The sequence below is a fragment of the Aquarana catesbeiana genome, linkage group LG02 (assembly GCF_042186555.1).
Source record: "Aquarana catesbeiana isolate 2022-GZ linkage group LG02, ASM4218655v1, whole genome shotgun sequence".
Taxonomy (NCBI): Eukaryota; Metazoa; Chordata; class Amphibia; order Anura; family Ranidae; genus Aquarana; species Aquarana catesbeiana.
Window position 1 is genome coordinate 276,213,525 of NC_133325.1, and position 23,046 is coordinate 276,236,570.

Sequence of the window (23,046 nt, forward strand, 5' to 3'; positions counted from 1 at the left end):
TTCTATCAATTACCGTGATTGATGTGCATCTGTATTCCTTCAATATGCATAAGTGACTGTGTGACACACCACCACCTTTTAGATTGGCCACTCACCAGATACTTCTCAAGTAATGCATCTTTGGTTCATTCATGGGATAACCACTCCACCTTAGTAAACCTCTTCACCCGCTATACTTGGACTTTAGTATTCCTCATATAAAAATATATGGACAAAACGATCATCGCGCAATGCGTTTAAAACTATTTATTGTATAAAATCGAAAGAAAAGTGTACACTCACATTTAAAAGTGCCCTCGAGCCGGCACAAAGCTAATCCAGCAGTTAGGGACGGGTGTGTGAACTATTGCATGGTCCGCCTGTGTATAGTGTGCGACCTTCGTGCTCAGCTTGCGCTCCACCCCTCATTCCCGTTTGCGTCCTCACCAGCCACGGACGTATCCGATCACCTGAGTGAAAAATTTTCCCAGCAGCCTCTACGCGTTTCGCATCATAGTATGCGTCATCAGGAAGCTTCAATAGTTCACACACCCGTCCCTAACTGCTGGATTAGCTTTGTGCCGGCTCGAGGGCACTTTTAAATGTGAGTGTACACTTTTCTTTCGATTTTATACAATAAATAGTTTTAAACGCATTGCGCGATGATCGTTTTGTCCATATATTTTTATATGAGGAATACTAAAGTCCAAGTATAGCTGGTGAAGAGGTTTACTAAGGTGGAGTGGTTATCCCATGAATGAACCAAAGATGCATTACTTGAGAAGTATCTGGTGAGTGGCCAATCTAAAAGGTGGTGGTGTGTCACACAGTCACTTATGCATATTGAAGGAATACAGATGCACATCAATCACGGTAATTGATAGAAGATTTGGATGCATTTTCTTGGGGACTTTTGCAATATATATGATATATGTCAGCTGATTTCTGTTTTGATGCATGGTTTTGGCTCACTTTGGTGAATTTTTCACATGTATATGATATAATTTAGGACCACATTGTTTATGTTAAGTTTTTTACACAATAAGAGGCAGGGTATGTGAATACTGAGAGGGGTGTATATATGGGAGTAGCGCATTCACACACACCAATAAGTGTTCTAATCTATCTCCATTCTGTCCAAAATGAAAAAAAAGTTTTGCTTTTAGTTATATTGTATCAGAGAAGAGAGTATGGAGTGTTGGAGGCAGGCTAATATTGGTTTCCCTTTGTGTTCTTTAACTGAAGGCACACTATATGGTAAGCAATTTGTTCCCTAATTTTAGGATAGCTCATTCAATCCGTTACAATAAAAGAAGATGGAAGGGGATCCGTTCCCCTTGCATCTAGCAGATCGGATGGCAGTCAGGTGTAAACAGACAGGTGGGGGCATAGAGGAGAGTGGGCTGTGCTTGTGTCCATTCTGCATAAGTGGAGTAGACACGTAACTGTCATTGACTTGCTCAGCGGGGATCAGAGGGCAGATCCCCTGCCAAGCAAGCGGATGGCAGCCAGTCTGCCCCATGTGAAAGGCCCCTTTGAGACAGCAGAACCCTTAAATTACTTTCATTTGATTAATTTATAAGCAGATGCCCTTCTCTGGTAGTCTTAGCAGTGATGTATGTGTTCTCATCAAGTGGCACTGGATCTATTTGGACAGCAGAAGCCGTAACCTCCACATATTTTTATTTTTTAATGTCAGTAAAATGAACAAAGACTGGTGTGCATGCATGAGTGCCAACAAGCCTAAATGTAGACTGGAGAGCTACATGGAGGTGTATCCCTACAAAAAATGGTAGTCCTTAGGTATTTTGATGGCACTGTAAATGAACAGACACAAGCCACTGGGAGGTGTCGTCTTAAAAAAAAAAAAAAAAAAAAAGGGTAAAGGTGCACAACATTAACCAACATTCCCATAGTTGCCAACATTGTAAAAAAATGTATAGGGACACTTTTTTTGTCTGTAGGCGGCGCCTTATTATAATTAGGGGGCGGAGCATTCATTTGTAGGTGTGACGTAGTGGGGGAAAGAAAAAATGCATCACGTCAACCGCGCCGCGGGGGGGGGGGAAATAGGCGTTGTTAAATTAAATATTGGGCATTGCTTAACCACTTCAGCCCCGGAAGGATTCACCCCCTTCCTGACCAGAGCACTTTTTCCAATTTGGCACTGCGTCGCTTTAACTGCTAATTGCGCGGTCATGCAATGCTGTACCCAAACGAAATTTGCGTCCTTTTCTTCCCACAAATAGAGCTTTCTTTTGATGGTATTTGATCACCTCTGCCGTTTTTATTTTTTGCGCTATACACGGAAAAAGACCGAAATTTTTGAAAAAAAATGATATTTTCTACTTTTTGTTCTAAAAAAAATCCAATAAACTCAATTTTAGTCATACATTTAGGCCAAAATGTATTTGGCCACATGTCTTTGGTAAAAAAAATGTCAATAAGTGTATATTGGTTTGCGCAAAAGTTATAGCGCCTACAAACTAGGGTACATTTTCTGGAATTTACACAGCCTTTAATTTATGACTGCCTATGTCGTTTCTTGAGGTGCTAAAATGGCAGGGCAGTACAAAACCCCCACAAATGACCCCATTTTGGAAAGTAGACACCCCAAGGAAATTGCTGAGAGGCATGTTGAGCCCATTGAATATTCATTTTTTTTGTCCCAAGTGATTGAATAATGACAAAAAAAAAAAAAAAATTACAAAAAGTTGTCACTAAATGATATATTGCTCACACAGGCCATGGGCATATGTGGAATTGCACCCCAAAATACATTTAGCTGCTTCTCCTGAGTATGGGGATACCACATGTGTGGGACTTTTTGGGAGCCTAGCCGCATACGGGGCCCCGAAAACCAATCACTGCCTTCAGGATTTCTAAGGGCGTACATTTTTGATTTTACTCCTCACTACCTATCACAGTTTTGAAGGCCATAAAATGCCCAGATGGCACAACCCCCCCCCCCAAATGACCCCATTTTGGAAAGTAGACACCCCATGCTATTTGCTGAGAGGCATGTTGAGTCCATGGAATATTTTATATTTTGACACAAGTTGCGGGAAAGTGACAATTTATTTATTTATTTATTTTTTTTTTGCACAAAGTTGTCACTAAATGATATATTGCTCACACAGGTCATGGGCATATGTGGAATTGCACCCCAAAATACATTCTGCTGCTTCTCTTGAGTACGGGGATACCACATGTGTGGGACTTTTTAGGAGCCTAGCCGCGTACGGGACCCCGAAAACCAATCACCGCCTTCAGGATTTCTAAGGGTGTACATTTTTGATTTCACTCTTCACTGCCTATCACAGGTTCGGAGGTCATGGAATGCCCAGGTGGCACAAACCCCCCCCCCAACTGACCCCATTTTGGAAAGTAGACACCCCAAGCTATTTGCTGAGAGGCATGGTGAGTATTTTTCAGCTCTCATTTGTTTTTGAAAATGAAGAAAGACAAAAAAAAAAATTTTTTTTTTTTCTTTTTTTAATATTCAAAACTTTGTGACAAAAAGTGAGGTCTGCAAAATACTCACTATACCGCTCAGCAAATAGCTTTGGGTGTCTACTTTCCAAAATGGGGTCATTTGGGGGGGTTTTGTGCCACCTGGGCATTCCATGGCCTCCGAGACTGTGATAGGCAGTGAAGAGTGAAATCAAAAATTTACGCCCTTAGAAAGCCTGAAGGCGGTGCTTGGTTTTCGGGGTCCCATACGCGGCTAGGCTCCCAAAAAGTCTCACACATGTGGTATCCTCGTACTCAGGAGAAGCAACAGAATGTATTTTGGGGTGTAATTTCACATATTCCCATGGCATGTTTGAGCAATATATCATTTAGTGACAACTTTGTGCAAAAAAAAAAAAAAAATGTGTCTCTTTCCCGCAACTTGTGTCACAATATAAAATATTCCATGGACTCGACATGCCTCTCAGCAAATAGCTTGGGGTGTCTACTTTCCAAAATGGGGTCATTTGGGGGGGGTTTGAACTGTCCTGGCATTTTATGCACAACATTTAGAAGCTTATGTCACACATCACCCACTCTTCTAACCACTTGAAGACAAAGCCCTTTCTGACACTTTTTGATTACATGAAAAAATTATTTTTTTTTGCAAGAAAATTACTTTGAACCCCCACACATTATATATTTTTTTAAAGCAAATGCCCTACAGATTAAAATGGTGGGTGTTTCATTTTTTTTTTTCACACAGTATTTGCGCAGCGATTTTTCAAACGCATTTTTTGGGGAAAAAACACACTTTTTTACATTTTAATGCACTAAAACACACTTATTGCCCAAATGTTTGATGAAATAAAAAAGATGATCTTAGGCCGAGTACATGGATACCAAACATGACATGCTTTACAATTGCGCACAAACGTGCGGTGGCAACAAAATAAATACATTTTTAAAAGCCTTTAAAAGCCTTTACAGGTTACCACTTTAGATTTACAGAGGAGGTCTACTGCTAAAATTACTGCCCTCGATCTGACCATCGTGGTGATACCTCACATGCATGGTGCAATTGCTGTTTACATTTGACGCCAGACCGACGCTTGCGTTCGCCTTAGCGCGAGAGCAGGGGGGACAGGGGTCTCGAGGAATGTAAATATCCCCTATGATAGCAATAGGTAGTGACAGGTATTCTTTTTTGAAAAAATTGGGGTCTATTAGACCCTAGATTTCTCCTCTGCCCTCAAAGCATCTGACCACACCAAGATCGGTGTGATAAAATGCTTCCCCAATTTCCCAATGGCGCTATTTACATCCGGCGAAATCTAAGTCATAAAATGCTCGTAGCTTCCGGTTTCTTAGGCCATAGAGATGTTTGGAGCCACTCTGGTCTCTGATCAGCTCTATGGTCAGCTGGCTGAATCACCGGCTGCATTCTCAGGTTCCCTGTTGAGACAGGAGAGCCAGAGAAAAACACGGAAGACGGTGGGGGGGGGGGGCATTCTCTCCCACTGCTTGTAAAAGCAGTCTAGAGGCTAATTAGCCGCTAGGATTGCTTTTACATGAAAGCCGACCGCTGGCTGAAAAGAATGATACCAAGATGATACCTAAACCTGCAAGCATCATTCTGGTATAACCACTCAAAGTCGTGAATGGTGTACCTGAAGACAAAAAAATGGTTAACAATAAAGCACAGTAAACGGTAAAGTATAAAAAATTGCATACCTGAAAAGCAAACATGATAAAACATAATAACAATAAAACATTGCAGGATAGAATACAGTAAAAAAGAGCAGAACAATAGAGAGAATAGAGAGAGAGAGAATAGAGAGAGAACAATAAAACGACAACTATTATTTTTTATTTTTGTGTGTTTTTTTTTTTTTACACTTTTTTTGTAACTGTAACTTTTATAACTGTAACCGGTTCCAGGTTCGGGTCTCTCAAAATGCTAAGGCATCTTGGGAGACCCTGTGAAAGTGTGCCTAGTCTGTGCAATGCTGTACCCTACGCTAATACTCAACTAGTGAATGGTAGCATTCAAAACATTCACCAATGCAAAGACCAGGATTGTCAGGACAGGAGGGACAATAATAGCGGGTGTCACGCCTATATCCGCGCTTGCTGCAGACACAACATCTTTTTTGGGGGGGTTCGTTGGGTAGGGGTACTCGGGAGGACATAAAGAAAATGCCTCTCATGCAGCTGACTGTATTTGGTTGGAGATGTGAATGGGGGAAGTACGGGTGCTGCAGAAGTGGTGGGTTCCCAATTAGGATTGGCGAATGCAGCAGGAAGGGCATTATGGGCACGACGGGCCTGTGTTTGTCTTTTTGGTGGCAGAGGGACACTATTTGTGCTTGCCACCTCACCAGCTTGAACTGCACTTATGGGACTCGCCACGTCACCAAGTGTTACTGAAGTGCCGGTTTGACTACGACCGGGGTGTACTAGGCCGCTGGCGCTTGCCAGTTCACCAAAACGCTACCAAAAAAACTGTTAGCGATCGCAGGGATCAGGCCTGACTCTGCGAACGCTGCAGTTATGCGTTTAGTGTTTTGTAAGTGACAGTGATCGATCGATACTGCACTTGGGTGGGCTGGGCTGGGCCGGGCGGAGGGGCAAAACGCAGGTGCTAGCAGGTATCTGGGCTGATCCCGCTAACACTGCGTTTTTGGGAACCCTAAACTGCTGGGGACGCTAGTATAGATCTGATCGGATCAGATATTGATCCGTTCAGATACTATACCACTAAGGGAGGCGTATGCTGCGTGCGTGGGTGTTAGTGGTACTGGCGCTAATCTGAGGCTGCCTGGGGCGACGCATATCACCGCCGGGCGATCAGGGGGCTAAACCTTTATTCGGTAATAAACGGCGGGTGCCCTGACACTATAAAAAATAAACGAACTAACCAGCGTCACCCGTAACGGTTATACGGTGATCAGTGGTGAAAGGGTTAACTAGGGGGCAATCAAGGGGTTAAAACATTTATTAGATAGTATATGGGGGTCCCTGTCGCTATAAAACGCTGACGGCGAACCTAAATATTTACGTCCCTAACTAGCGTCACCAGCGACACTAATACAGCGATCAGAAAAATGATCGCTTAGCGACACTGGTGACGGGGGGTGATCAAGGGGTTAAAACTTTATTAGGGGGGGTATCCTAGACCTAAAGGGGGCCTAACACTCACTGCCCTAACAATGTAACTGTCACAAACTGACACCAATACAGTAATCAGAAAAAAAAAAAAAAAAAAAACCTGCTTGGTGTCAGTTTGTGACAGGGGGGGGGGTGATTGGGGGGGGATCGGGGGGCGATCGGGGGGGGGATCGGGGTGTTTTGTGTGCCTGGCATGTTCTACTGTGTGTGTGTGTGTTGGTGCACTCACATTCCAGTCTTCTCTCCTCGGCCAGGAACGGAAAATACCGAGCCGAGGAGAGATGACATCATTTCCTCTGCCTCTGTGTACAATACAGAGGCAGGGAAATGATCCCATTGGCTGGGAGCGATCGCGAGGGGGGGGCCACGAATGGATGGCCTCCCCCTCACCACCGACCGCCGCAGGCACCGGGGGGGGGGTCCGATCGGACCCCCCACCCGCGGGCAGGCAAGGACGTACATGGAAGCCCTTTTGCCTGCCCGTGCCGCTCTGTCGACGTACATCGTCGTGCGGCGGTCGGCAACTGGTTAAAGGGGGTGTGACTCAAAGGGGGTGTGATTAGAGTCTGAGGTGAACAAGGTATGGAGGGAGAAACAAAGGGAGAAAGAGAGCGGAAGAGAGAGAGAGAGAAGGAAGGAAAAAAGAGGGATGGAGGGGCAGCAGGCCCAGATCCTACACCACAATAGAAATATGTGTATTCCAGAAAGTTTAACAATCAGCAGATAAAGATACTCCAAACACCTGGTGTTAGCGCTTCAATTATCCCGGCACCATGGTTGTTATGGTGTCAGGATGATTGAAGCGCATTATTACTATTATTACATTGTAATATAAAATGAAAGAGTTCAACTCACCATAATGCAGAATCAATGGGAGCCCTGTGTGTGTCACTTGCCAAAGTCACCTGCCACTAGGTGTCCCCAGCAGAGTCCCTCCTTACACCAGGTGTCCCCAGCAGAGTCCCTCCTTACACCAGGTGTTCCCAGTGGAGTCCCTCCTTACATCAGGTGTCCTCAGCAGTGTCCCGCTTTACATCTGGCATTCCCAGTAGAGTCCCCCTTACATCAGGTGCCCCCAGTGGAGCCCCCCTTAGATCAGGTATCCCCCTTACATCAAGTGTCCCCCAGTGGAGCCCTCTTTACATCAGGTATCCCCCAGCAGTGTCCCCCTACATCAGGTATCCCCCAGCTGTGTCCGTCTTACATCAGGTATCCCCCCAGTGGAGCCCCCCTTACATCAGGTATCCCCTAGCAGTGTCCCCCTTACATCAGGTATCCCCCAGCGGTGTCCCCCTTACATCAGGTATCCCCCCAGTGGACCCCCCCTTACATCAGATATCCCTCCAACGGTGTCCCCCTTACATCAGGTATCCCCCCCAGCGGTGCCCCCCCTTACATCAGGTATCCCCCCCAGTGGTGCCCCCCTTACATCAGGTATCCCCCTAGCAGTGTCCCCATTACATCAGGTATCCCCCCAATATCAGGTATCCCTGCAGCGGTGTCCCCCCATCGGTGTCCCCCTTACATTAGGTATCCCCACAGCGGTGTCCCCCTTACATCAGGTATTCCCGCAGCAGTGTCCCCCTTACATCAGGTATCCCCAAAGCGGTGTCCCCCTTACATCAGGTGTGCCCACAGTGGTGTCCCCTTTACATCAGGTATCCCTCCAGTGGTGTCCCCCTTACATCAGGTATCCCCCCAGTGGTGTCCCCCTTACATCAGGTATCCCAGCAGCAATGTCCCTCCTTATATCAGGTATCCCCACAGCGGTGTCCCCCTTACATCAAATGTCCCCCAATGGTGTCCCCCTTACATCAGGTATCCCCCCAGCTGTGTCCCCTTTACATCAGGTATCCCTGCAGCGGTGTCCCCCTTACATCAGGTATCCCCGCAGTGGTGTCCCTCTTACATCAGCTATCCCCGTTACATCAGGTGTCCCCCCAGCAGTGTCTCCGCCACCATTACAGAATTGCAGAAGTAACAAAGGCTGAGGGGGAACAAAATAGAGGTGGAGCTGGCCAGCTGGCTACAGTAGAAATTGAGCTACGGCGCCGCAGCTCAATTTCTATTGTCAGCCACCCGGCTGCTTCTTGTTTGTTCTCGGTGTTACTTCTTCTGGTCTTCTGTAAAATGGTGGCCGGCGGAGACATTGTCTCCACCAGCTGCTGACCTCTAGCGGTGGCAAAAAATCAGGAAAAAAACGTATTTCCCGGGAAACGCTAAAATCTGGAAAAAGGTCTAAATCTCTGGAAATTTGGGCCAGTTGGCAAGTATGCATTCCCTGCACCCCCTGTCCCCAAAGTAACCCACAAATACCAAAAAATGATAGGTGAGCCTAAAGGTAGAAGTAGTGTTAATGGGCATAAAGATAGGGAGTGATTGGCCCCTCAGAAAGGTCCCACATGATGAACTGGCCTTCAATTCCATGGCCTAAATGACTGATCGATCCAGCTACAGCACAGAAATGTGATTGAGTGGCTACCAAAGCCTACTGTACATCTTCTTTCTTCTCCAAGGCGGAGAGCAGGCAGTATGCAGACAGCATTGCTGATGTGCTTTCTTCCTCCATTGTGCTAATCCTACCAGACTTCTTCAAACTGGCTACAAAAAGTTGGCCAAATTGTTTGAGTTTAGTACTTTTTAGGCTTTTTTTGCAGTAGGAGCTGCAGAGGCAACAGGAAGATTGAAGCGATGTGCTCTCCCTTCATTCACAAAATTACAACTTGCAGTGGCAAAGACAGGACAAGAATGGGTTGAGCAGAATGGTAGGGGATGCTATGCAGCAATAGTAGTATCACTCATAGAAGTGCAAGCAGTTAGCACTGTCTGCAAGCTGGGCTTTATGTGCTCACTTTCATTGAATACAAAATACTTTATTTGCACTATCAAGTCAAGTATATTAAACTGATTTACAGATTATCACATTGCATCTGACATTCATTTTAAGTTCTGTAGGAACAGCTGGGTTTCAAATAGGATATATATGTGTTTCTGAAACTCTACTGGATTCACCCACTGTTCAACTGAATTTGTACCTCGTGTTCTTACTGGATTAGAAAAAAAATCGATCTTTACCAACAGATATTGAATATATGTTTACAATGATTTGGTGATCCCTCTGAGCCTTGATATAGCCTTTGAAGCTTTTTGCATTTACAATTGGATGTCTTAGTGAGGTCAACACAACTTGATTGCATGGATCATATCTACTTTTGCAGCGTGAACACTCACATAGTCTGTTCCATTCATGGATTTGTCTTATTGAATCAAGATCTGCTTTTTTTTTTTTAAGCAGTTTATATGTACTTACCAATACTTTCAAAGTGTTACCCTTTAGAGGCAGTTAGGAGGTTAATTTACTAAAGGCACATGGACTGAGCACTTTGCAAGTGGATTTGCACCAGAGTTTAGTAAATGAGGTGAATTTCTGCTGACTTCCATCATCCAATCATGTGCAAGCAAAATTGTTTTTTTTTTTTCCTTGCGTGTGATTGGGTATTTGCAAAGTAAAGCTTCACCTCATTTACTAAGCTCTGAAGCAACTGCACTTGCAAAGGGCACTGTCTGTTTGCCTTTAGTAAATCAACCTCATTCTCTCTGTCTTTATAGAGGAACTGCAGTCTGCTCACATAATTTGTAATAAAAAAAATCTTTGTCATTCTGAAGCTTCCCTCCAAACCACTTTGCATATTAGTTTTTTTTATACTGTGATACTTTCCAAATATGCTGCAGAAATCTCCCTCCACTAAGTCTGGCTGCATCCATTTTAACTGTGGGCAGCTGAAGCTGCTGCCTGTTCACTTCCTGGATTTACACAGACACACAGAGGCACTCCTCCAGCTCTCATTGGCCCTCTTATAACTCAACACCCTCCCTTCTTGGCAAACTCTCACAAGAGTGAGAGAGAGCTGTGCATGATGTCATAAGCCTAGGCTAATGTCCAGACAAGAAACAGGAAGTGGGCTGTATAAGGTATTTACTGGCAGAAAAAAATGTTTTACTATCCAAAGTTAAAACAACAAGGGCAGAAGATTTAATAGATGGAAAGTTGAAAAAATGACTGAAGTTCGGCTTTAAGGCTGACAATTTACCATTTTTCTATTTTGCCATTTTAGTAAAACAAATATACATTTTTGTAATGATGTCAAATGCTTTATGTCATATTGCCTATGCTATTACAGCAATATAAGATTGACGGGAGATCCAATGATTTTTATCTGCTAGTACGAGTCCCAATACTTTTGGTCAGGTACTCGATATTACAGAGTACCGATACTTTGCAGTGCGATTTGCATCCATACAAAATGAATGGGCACACATCGCACTGCAAAGAATTGCATGCGATTTGAACAGGAATGCGGTGTGATTCCTGTCTGAATGGCATGTGGTTTCCCGCACAGCTCCTGTGTAAACCCAGGATTGTTATAGTGATTTTAAACCTGAGTTCACACAGGAGCGGTACAGGAAACCTCCCTGCCCGACGGGTTTCACCAGCAGACATGTGCAGAACAGAAAAAAATGTTTTGTTTTGGATAGACTAGTTATGTTACTAATTTTGCTTCATTGATTCATTTTGGAATTTGTTTTATTAATTTTCTAATGAATTCCAAATTTTCATAGCGAATCGAATTTGGATCGGTCGAAAAATGATCGACCGATTCAAATTATGTGTAAAGAATAGCTGGTTGTTAAGGAGCAGGCCTGGGAAGCCAGCCGCCACATCCTTAACAACCAATGCCTCATCAGCTGTCAGTGGGCTTCCCCACTGAGAGCTGAAATGTAAACAAAAGAATGCCAGCAATAGCAAATACCGAAAAAAAACAAGCGTGGGCCCCTCCCACCCAATCCATACTTCTCACCAATCATGCTCCTTCGGGCCTGGTACCCTGGTATGGATTTTAATGGGAACCCCATGCCAAAATTAAAAAAAAAAAAGACATGGGCCCCCCCATAATCCAAACCAGACCCTTATCCCCCCCCCCTTTCTGAACCATACTAGGCCACATGCCTTCAACATGGGGGGTTCTTTGAGGCTGGGGGGGACTCTACCTCCCCAAAGCACTTTGTCCCCATGTTTATGGGGAGAAGATCCTCTTCCCCACAACTCTGGGTGGTAGTTGTGAGGGTCTGTCTCCCTGCCCCAAAGCACCCCTCCATTTTAAATCGCTGGCATTCTTTTGTTTACATTTCAGCTCTTAGCGGGGAAGCCCGCTGACAGCTGATGAGTCAACAGTTAAGGACGTATGCTGGCCTGCTCTTTAACAACCAGCTATTCTTCATACAGATATCAAATCGGTCAATCATTTTCCAACCGATACAAATTTTAACCGTTCTGAACATTTGGAGTTCGTTAGAAAGGAATATATACGAAATGAAATGTAACGACTTTCAACAAAATGTGTTACTATTTCATTCAGATACATCCAAATCTCAGAATAACCAAAAATTTGTCAGAATTTATATTCGGACTGAAACAAATTGCACATTTCTATTCACCAACTCCGGCTCTCGATCCAACTGTGGCCATCAGCAGCTCCTCCTGCCTTTGGCTTTGTTCCCCACACCTCCAGTGGCTCTCTCCCCCCAGCCTCCAGCAGTTTGAGCTATCTACTGGACCCCCCCTGGTCCCGCTGTACCAGACACCGTAAAGTTGCTTCACTGGTCCAGGGATTTGAAATCCCTGCACCTTTCTCTCCTCTCCATCTAGCTGAAAGTACTAGGGCTAATGGAGTCCCCGTAGTGCATACTGTCAGCACTGGAGGCTGGGGAAACAGAGCCACTGGAGTTGCAGGAAACAAAGCCATGGGAGAGGTAGGAGGAGCCTAAGCTGCTGATGTCCACATTCGGATAGAAAGCTGGTGAAACCGTCATGCAGGGAGGTTTCCCAAACTTCTCCTGTGTGAACTCAGGCTCAAAAACACTATGACAAGCCTGGGTTCACACAGGAGTGGTGTGGGAAACCTCCCTGCATGACGGTTTCACCAGCTTTCGATCCGACTATGGACATCAGCGGCTTAGGCTCCTACTACCTAATGGTGCCGCACGCCGCCAACTTTGGCTGTCTTCTGGCACATCTCCTCCTTACCTTAGCAAATAAATTGAAAAATGTTTATAGAGCTGTATAAATAATACCAAAATCGTGGAAGGAGGAACTTCCAATGAGAAATAGATGGAAGTTATAATCAGAATCACACAGGAGTACACACCCTGTTTATGAAAGACACAGCTGCTCACAGAGCCCGCCGCAGGGGGTGGGGTTCTGACAGGATGTCTATGGATGCCCTCGCAGAACTATAGTACTGCGCTGTAGCCGTATTTTGGCTACAACGTGGTACTATAACAAGCGTGAGAGGTGTATATGCATATTTGCATGTATATGCGCATAAATATACTGACCTGCAACTGCATTTCTGTGCGTTTTTTTTTTTTTTTACTGATCAATATGCAGTGCATATTTACAATCCTGTGCGTAAAGGCACATTGAAAACAATAATCTGCATTTACACCACTAAAAAAAAAATTCCTATAAATTTGACGGTTGCATGGGAGCCGTCCTCTTCGAGTGGGCTGGCTGAGCTGGAAGAGCAGGGATCTTTAGGCCTCCAGCACACTGCTACCTAAAAACGCAGCAGCAGTGTGCTGGAGGCCTAAAGATCCCTGCTCTTCCAGCTCAGCCAGCCCACTCGAAGAGGACTGGACCACGGCTCCCATGCACCCTTCAAATTTTTTTATTACATGATATGTCACATATATTTGTTTAGTGGACTTTAGTCACCCAGTCTAGTCTGGATGGACACTGAATTTTCTGGCAGGCAGCTCCCCGGGCACTGCAACATACTCGAACCTTGAGGTGCTCAAGCGCACCTCCCCTATAACACAGTGGATTACGGTGCTCTATTGGGCTGCAATGAGCGGCCCAGATACCACATGATCGCTGTGCGATCACATGTCACATAGTAAACAATAGTCATGAATAGAATCCATTTATGATGTCATTGTTTACCACTGTGTGTGATCTGTGATTACCAGTGACCACATGGTACCTGGACCAATCACAGCACCCTGTACCATGTGATAGCTGTGGGCCAATGACAGCATCACAATAGTAAACAATGAGTCACGAATGAAAGCCATTTTTGTATTTTAATTATTACAGGTACTTATATAGCACTGTCAATTTAGGCAGCACTTTACACATAATATGTACGTTAACATCAATCCCTGCCCTCAAGGAGCTTATAATCCAAGTTCCCTAACTCACATTCATACATACACATATTAGGGTCAATTTAGATAGGAGACAGTTAACAGTTAATCATCACTGTAACAAGCAATCACAGTGCAAAAAAAAAAAAATCCCCGATCACCCCCCCCCCCCCCCCCAGAGTAGTGCAGTGACACTATGATGACACTGAGCAATTCTGATGGGAGTATATAAAAAAAATGTTTTAAAAATTGACTGAAAAATGATTTATATATATATATATATATATATATATATATATATATATATATATATATATATATATATATATATATATACATACATACACAGTGGGGATCGAAAGTTTGGGCACCCCAGGTAAAAATGTGTATTAATGTGCATGACGAAGCCAAGGAAAGATGGAAAAATCTCCAAATGGCATCAAATTACAGATTAGACATTCTTATAATATGTCAAAAAAGTTGGATTTTATTTCCATCATTTACACTTTCAGAATTACAGAAAACAAAAAAATGGCATCTGCAAAAGTTTGGGCACCCTGCAGAATTTATAGCATGCACTGCCCCCTTTGCAAAGCTGAGACCTGCCAGTGTCATGGATTGTTCTCAATCATCGTCTGGGAAGATCAGGTGATGTCAATCTCAAAGGTTTTAATTGGGCAGACTCATCTGACCTTGCCCCAACAATCAGCACCATGGGTTCTTCTAAGCAGTTGTCTAGAAAACTGAAACTGAAAATAGTTGATGCTCACAAAGCTGGAGAAGGCTATAAGAAGATAGAAAAGTGTTTTCAGATGTCAATATCCTCTGTTCGGAATGTAAATAAGAAATGGCAGTCATCAGGAACAGTGGAAGTTAAAGTAAGGTCTGGAAGACCAAGAAAAATATCAGACAGAACAGCTCGCAGGATTGTGAGAAAAGCAATTCAAAACCCACGTTTGACTGCACGATCCCTCCAGAAAGATCTGGCAGACACTGGAGTTGTGGTACACTATTCCACTATAAAGAGATACTTGTACAAATATGGTCTTCATGGAAGAGTCATCAGAAGAAAACCTCTTCTACGTCCTCACCACAAAAATCAGCGTTTGAACATTGTAAATGAACACATAGACAAGCCTGAGGCATTTTGGAAACAAGTTCTGTGGACCGATGAGGTTAAAATAGAACTTTTTGGCCGGAATGAGCAAAGGTACGTTTGGAGAAGAAAGGGTGCAGAATTTAATGAAAAGAACCTCTGTCCAACTGTTAAGCATGGGGGTGGATCAATCATGCTTTGGGGTTGTATTGCAGCCAGTGGCACAGGGAACATTTCACGAGTAGAAGGAAAAATGGATTCAATAAAATTTCAGCAAATTTTGGATGGTAACTTGATGCCATCTGTGAAAAAGCTGAAGTTAAAGAGAGGATGGCTTCTACAAATGGATAATGATCCCAAACACACCTCAAAATCCACGGGAGATTACATCAAGAGGCGTAAACTGAAGGTTTTGCCATGGCCTTCACAATCTCCTGACCTCAACATTATTGAAAATCTATCGATAGACCTTAAAAGAGCAGTGCGTGACAGACAGCCCAGAAATCTCAAAGAACTGGAAGACTTTTGTAAGGAAGAATGGGCAAAGATACCTCAAACAAGAATTGAAAGACTCTTGGCTGGCTACAAAAAGCGTTTACAAGCTGTGATACTTGCCAAAGGGGGCAAGACAAGATATTAACTCTGCAGGGTGCCCAAACTTTTGCAGACGTAATTTTTTTGTTTTCTGTAATTTTGAAAGTGTAAATGATGGAAATAAAATCTAACTTTTTTTGACATATTATAAGAATGTCTAATGTGTAATTTGATGCCATTTGGAGATTTTTCCATCTTTCCTTGGCTTCGTTATGCACATTAATACACATTTTTACCTGGGGTGCCCAAACTTTCGATCCACACTGTATATATTTGTTACATACTGTCACCAGTCAGTATCCCTGATCACCGCCACATCAGTCATACAGTGAGGGAAAAAAGTATTTTATCCCCTGCTGATTTTGTACGTTTACCCACTGACAAAGAAATTATCTGTCTATAATTTTAATGGTAGGTTTATTTTAACCATTAGAGACAGAATAACATAAAAAAAAATCCAGAAAAATGCATTTCAAAAAAGTTATAAATTGATTTGCATTTTGAGTGAAATAAGTATTTGACCCCTTTGCAAAACATGACTTAGTACTTGGTGGCAAAACCCTTGCTGGCAATCACAGAGGTCAGACATTTCTTGTAGTTGGCCACCAGGTTTGCACACTTCTCAGGAAGGATTTTGTCCCACACCTCTTTGAAGATCCTCTCCAAGTCATTAGGGTTTTGAGGCTGATGTTTGATAACTCGAACCTTCAGCTCCCTCCACATATTTTCTATGGGATTAAGGTCTGGAGGCTAGGCCCCTCCAGAACCTTAATGTGCTTCTTGAGCCACTCCTTTGTTGCCATGGCCATGTGTTTTGGGTCATTGTCATATGGAATACCCATCCACGACCCATTTTCAATGCCCTGGCTGAGGGAAGGAGGTTCCCAGCCAAGATTTGATGGTACATGGCCTTGTCCCTTTGCAATGAGGTAGTCCTGCCCCTTAGCAGAAAAACACCCCCAAAAGCATAATGTTTCCACCTCCATGTTTGATGGTGGGGATGGTGTTCTTGGGGTCATAGGCAGCATTCCTCCTCCTCCAAACACGGCGAGTTGATGCCAAAAAGCTTCATTTTGGTCTCATCTGACTCCAACACTTTCACCCAGTTCTCTGAATCATTCCAATGTTCATTAGCAAAATTCAGACGGCCTGTACATGTGCTTTCTTGAGCAGGGGGGCCTTGTGGGTCCTGCAGGATTTCAGTGTTTCATGGCGTACTGTGTTACCAATTGTTTTCTTGGTGACTATGAACCTAGCTGCCTTGAGATCATTGACAAGATTCTCCTGTGTAGTTCTGGGATGATTCCTCACCGTTCTCAGGATCATTGAAACTCCACAAGGTGAGATCTTGCATGGACCCCCAGACCAAGGGAGATTCACAGTTATTTTGTGTTTCTTCCAATTGCGAAAAATCGCACCAACTGTCACCCTCTCACCAAGCTGCTTGGCAATGATCTTGTAGCCCATTCCAGCCTTGTGCAGGTCTACAATCTTGTCCCGGACATCCTTGTTTTTTCTTACTTTTTGTAGTGGGGTGTAGGAAGCACAATGGCATAACCAAATTTGGCCTGTAATAGCTTTGATCTCTAGCAGTCTTGTGTAATGCATCCTCAATCTCTGAGTGTCTCCTAAGTCATGTCTATGGTCTCCCAACATCTCCTAAAATGTGTGCAGTTTCTGACAATCTCCTGTAGCATATCATATCCACAGTCTTTGAATGTCCTTTGTAACATACTCCTAGCCTCTGACCATCTCCTGTAGTATAGCCAGAGTCTCTGATTATCTTTTGTACCATGTTCCTGTAGCATGTCTGCATTCTCTCTGTCTCGTGTACCATGCTCTTAAGTCTCGGACTATCTCCTGTTACATGTCTGCAGTCTCTGACTGTCCCTTGTACCATGACCCTAGCCTCTATCTCCTGCAGCATGTCTGCAGTCTTTGATGGTCTCTTGTACCATGCTCCTAGTCCATATCTCCTGTTACATGCCTGCAGTCTCTGATGGTCTCTTGTACCATGCTCCTAGTCCATATCTCCTGTAACAGTACCATGCTCCTAGTCCATATCTCCTATAACATGCCTGCAGTCTCTGATGGTCTCTTGTACCATGCTCCTAGTCCATATCTCCTGTAACAGTACCATGCTCCTAGTCCTTATCTCCTGTAACAGTACCATGCTCCTAGTCCTTATCTCCTGTAACATGTCTGCCGTCTCTGATGGTCTCTTGTACCATGCTCCTAGTCCATATCTCCTGTAACATGTCTGCAGTCTCTGATGGTCTCTTGTACCATGCTCCTAGTCCATATCTCCTATAACATGCCTGCAGTCTCTGATGGTCTCTTGTACCATGCTCCTAGTCCATATCTCCTATAACATGCCTGCAGTCTCTGATGGTCTCTTGTACCATGCTCCTAGTCTCTAGCTCCTGTTACATGTCTGCAGTCTCTGATGGTCTCTTGTACCATGCTCCTAGTCCACATCTCCTGTAACATGTCTGCAGTCTCTGATGGTCTCTTGTACCATGCTCCTAGTCCATATCTCCTGTAACATGTCTGCAGTCTCTGATGGTCTCTTGTACCATGCTCCTAGTCCACATCTCCTGTAACATGTCTGCAGTCTCTGATGGTCTCTTGTACCATGCTCCTAGTCCACATCTCCTATAACATGCCTGCAGTCTCTGATGGTCTCTTGTACCATGCTCCTAGTCCATATCTCCTGTTACATGTCTGCAGTCTCTGATGGTCTCTTGTACCATGCTCCTAGTCCATATCTCCTGTTACATGTCTGCAGTCTCTGATGGTCTCTTGTACCATGCTCCTAGTCCATATCTCCTGTTACATGTCTGCAGTCTATGATGGTCTCTCGTACCATGCTCCTAGTCCATATCTCCTGTTACATGTCTGCAGTCTCTGATGGTCTCTTGTACCATGCTCCTAGTCCATATCTCCTGTTACATGTCTGCAGTCTATGATGGTCTCTTGTACCATGCTCCTAGTCTCTTCCTCCTATTACATATCTTTGTAGCATGCCTGCAGTCCGATAGCTCCCATGTAGTATGGCATTAGTAGACTATTGTATGCATCCATTGTAGAGGTGAGTGTCCCCCCGGAGACCCTCTCTCCCAGCACTGCTCTATACAGTACGGTGATAACCATAGTTGAGCACACTCCCGCCTTCCTCCATAGAGCCGCCCTCTGTACTTCCTACTCTCCGCTCTTTCTTCCGCCTTAGACCGGGGGGCGGAGCTGATGAAGCGAATCGCCGTGTCCGTCCATCTGTTTGGTGGTAAGGAAGAGGCGTGGTCACCTTGCGTTACGTCTCCCTGGAAGGCAGCGCTGCCGGAAGATTGCTGCTATCTGTTCGCCTTAACTGCCATCGGCCCTCTTCCTTGTCATTATCATGGCTGCCGGCACCGAAGAGCCTTTCCCCTTCCACGGCCTGCTGCCCAAGAAGGAGACCGGAGCAGCGTCGTTCCTCACTCGGTACCCCCAGTACGATGGGCGCGGGGTTCTGATCGCTGTGCTGGACACCGGGGTGGACCCGGGGGCTCCGGGGATGCAGGTATAGTGGGGGAGGGGGTGTCATGGTGTGGGGGTGTACACATCATTGGAGGAAGTACTCTCTATACAGGAGGACTCTATGATTTCCTCCTCTGATCTCAGGCACATATACATTACACTGCATGCCTAGACACCCACAACTAGATCACAGGAGGTGCAACCATTGGAGGACCCCACTGATACCACCCTCCATTGTCTGATCTCTGATGGCTACAAATTCAGGTGCTTCAGCAGGGACCCGCCATATATCTATCTATGACTGCTCCTCTTTTAGATGAGATGATCAACTTCTCTACATCAGGAATGTTGGGAAATTTGTGTCTGATCAGCACAGGCAGCCAATCAGCTGCAGCTATGATCTGTGTATTCTGACAGAAGAGGATCCCTCTATCACCACACTTCTGTGGATGAAATTATGATTGTTGGCTGAACAAATAAAAAGATGTCTAAATCTCCCTTGCCACACATAGAGGCTACTGACAAGCGTTGTAACGCCTCCTCGCCACCTGTTTTAACCCCATTTTTGCTGTGTTCGTTGAACGCGGTTGTTGGGTGTTTGCCACGCTTCCCCTTTTACTTGACTGTGTAGCTGTTGACGGGCTTGTGGCCCACCGATCTGTGCATGTTGGGTGAACATTGCCATGGGTTTGAAGTATTGTGCCCGTGGCATATAGACATCCCTGTCTGCTGCCTGTTGCAGGTTAATGGGGGCAGCTTTTATCTACAAATGCCCTTTATTAGCTTAGGCAGTTTTCTAGTAAAGGTAAGATGCGGTGCACAGAGTTGAAGGAAATGTCATTTTATGACCTTTCAATAAAGTTAGAAAAAAAAAAAAAAAAACACAACACACTGCCCCTGCATATCACACACCAGCAGACGTGCATTATACAGAAGTCAATGGCAGCAAATCAAAATGCATATAACACTTGCCTACCGCCCACTGTACGTTTACTGCAAGTGGCACGGGCAAGCTGGATTATGTATATGTGCGTGTTGTGTATGTGCAGGTTAGGGGCTTGTAGTGTGCTGCTCGGTTTGGCAGCTGTGGGGTCATGTGATCTATGCGATGATCACCATGTCAACAAAGCTGTTCTGAAAAAATTTCATTCATAACCGCTGTTTTCTGTCATGTGGTACCTAGGCCAATCACAGCACCCTGTGCTATAGCCAACCACAGGTCACCAGTAATTACAGCTGTTATGAATGTAACCCATTCATGACAGTTTAGAAGATTGCACTTACATTGATCATCATTTTAACAGCAATCAAAGTGTAAAATAAACTCCCTTACCCTCCCCCCAGTGTAGTAGTGTTACTATGGTGACACTGAACTACTCTGATGAGAGTAGAGCTGCACGATTCTGGATAAAATGAACATCACAATTTTTTTAATTTTTTTTTGCTTAGAATAAAGATCACGGTTGTAACATCATCTTTTACATTATACAAAACAATTGGGCTAACTTTACTGTTTAGGTTTTTTTTTTATTCATTAAAGTATAATTTTTCCCCCAAAAAAATTGCGTTTGAAAGACCACTGCACTAATACAAGGTGACATAAAATATTGCAACAACCACCATTTTATTCTCTAGGGTGTCTGCTAAAAAAAAAATATATAATGTTTGGGGGTTCTAAATAATTTTCTAGCAAAAAATACTGATTTTAACTTGTAAGCAACAAGTGTCAAAAAAGGTTTAGTCTTTAAGTGGTAAACTGACCTCATTTAGGCCCAGTTCACACTTGTGCGATGCCAGACATTGCATGTGATTCGCACCACATTGCTTTGCAGATCACATGCGATGTCTGTGGGGATGCGATTTCAGCCATACAAGCTGTATGGCTGAAATCACATCGCATTTGCACCAAAATGGTACAGGACCCTTTTTTTGGTCCGCACTGGAATTGGATTGCATGGATGTTCAGTTTGCACTGTGATCTGCGAACCAATCTGGAAGTGTCATTAACTTTACATTGACACCCGCAGCGGTTCGCAGATCTCGGTGTGAACCAGTGCGTGATTTAGGTGCGATGTGGGAACCTGCACTGGATTCGCAGGGTTCTTGCATCGCAATAGTGGGAACCGGTCAGTTCACTCCTTTGATCCAAGGCTGCATTCACACCTGAGCGTTTCATTTTCAGGCACAAAGTCGTGCTTTTTTTCCACAATTTTTTTTCCGGCGTTTTTTTGCCACGATTTTGCACAGGTCAAAAGGTCACCAATGTAAAAAGCAGAAAAACACCTGTAATCTGCCCAAAAAGAAGCTCATGTACTTTTTGAGCTTCAGGCATTTTGCTTCAGGCTACAAAATGCTCAGATGTGAACAGGGGCCATTTAAATGAATGGGATTTTGCTTGTTGGGTGTTTTTCGGGTGTTCTTTCTGGCGTTTTACGAGCTGAAAACACTCAGGTGTGAATGCAGCCTAAAAGAAATATGTTACAAAGCTTCTCTTTAACAATGTTGTGAGAAACTTGGCAGGCTGCCTGTTTTTTTTTTTGTTTTTTTTTTTTTTTTGTGTTTTTGTTTTTTGACAGCTGTCTGCTTGAGCAAAGAGCTCTCTGCACTGAATCAAGGAAATGCTTTTTTAACCACTTGCCGTCCACGATATAGCCGAAAGATGGCTACAGCGCGGACTTAATTTGCCGGGAGGGCGTCCCTGGACCTGGGTCGCTCTGTGATCAGCGAGTCTATGAGACTCGCCTGATCACAGATCGTAGTAACGGGTTGATCCCAACCCCTTAACACGTGATCAGCTGTCAGCCGATCATGTGATGTGAACAGAGCCGGTAATCGGCTATTTTTCCTCCTTGCACTGATAGCGTGAGGAGGAAAAAAAAAGCCGATCACCGGCGGCTGCGAGAGGGATATCGGTCCCGATCGTGGAGGTACCTACCAGCGCCACCTGTCAGTGCCCACCGTGCCGCCTATAATCAGTGCGTCATTACCAGTGCTGCCTACCAGTGCCACCTACCAGTACCCATCAGTGCCGTCTTATCAGTGCCGCCTTATTTGTGCCCATCAGTGCAGCCTCATCAGCGAATATCAATGAAGGAGAAAAAATTTTATAATAAACTATTAAACATGTTTTTTTTTTTTTTTTCAAAAATTTCTGTCTTTGTTTTTTTTTTGTTTGTTTAGCAAAAAATAAAAACCCAAATGGTGATTAAATCCCACCAAAAGAAAGCTCCATTTGTGTGAAAAAATGGTAAAAACTTCATATGTGTACAGTGTAGCACGACCGTGCAATTGTCATTCAAAATGTGACAGCGCTGAAAGCTAAAAATTGTTCTGGGCAGGAGAGGGGTTTAAGTGCCCAGTAAGCAAGAGGTTAAGATCGGGACTAGGGTAGAATAACTATCCCAATGCTTTAACGATTAATCATGCAGCTCTAGATGAGAGTATTTAATAAAATAAAATGTTTAAAAAAATTTGAATAAAAAACGATTTCCTTTTTTGTTTTTTTGTTTTTTTTTTTTTATTTACCACTGTCACTATCAATGATCCCTGCCACAGCAGTCATGTAATCTGTTCTATATGTTTGTACTGTCCTGGCATTTTAGCTCCTCAAGAAATGAGAGAGGCCGTCGGTACATCAGGATTGATCGTTTTTCAAATATACAGCAACAGAGTCGTGTATAGCGCTCTAGAAATAATAAATTCCTTATTAAAGTTGCCAATACTATTTATTTTTCTCCTTAGCAAACAACAGATGGAAAACCCAAGATAATTGACATCATTGATACAACTGGAAGTGGCGATGTGTGCACTAGTACTGTGGTTGAACCAAAAGATGGTATCATAGCTGGCCTTTCTGGAAGGACTTTAAAGGTAAGGTCCCATGCGACTTATCTCAGATGGCGCACAAGTGCATTTGTTTGCTTGGTAGGTTATTGCATAATCTAAAACAACAAAACAAAATGCCCAGCAGATTTACCAGCTAGCTAGCAAACAAAACAAATAAACAAATTGCACTGTATGCGTTAAACAGG

The 23,046-nt window shown here is 44.0% G+C and overlaps 1 protein-coding gene across 3 annotated transcripts in view; it reads left to right on the forward strand.

The window, feature by feature from the left end:
• Positions 1 to 18,736: 18,736 nt before the first annotated feature.
• The window catches only part of TPP2 (tripeptidyl peptidase 2), a 97,402-nt gene continuing 93,092 nt past the window's right edge, over positions 18,737 to 23,046 (forward strand). For 2 of the 3 annotated variants that reach the window (XM_073614449.1, XM_073614450.1), the window contains exons 1-2: positions 18,741 to 19,058; positions 22,757 to 22,885. In XM_073614449.1, coding sequence (XP_073470550.1) covers positions 18,897 to 19,058; positions 22,757 to 22,885 — 291 coding nt within the window. In that variant the 5' untranslated portion in view covers positions 18,741 to 18,896. Of the gene's footprint in view, positions 19,059 to 22,756; positions 22,886 to 23,046 lie in introns of all 3 variants that reach the window. The other variant, XM_073614451.1, reaches the window with a different exon arrangement.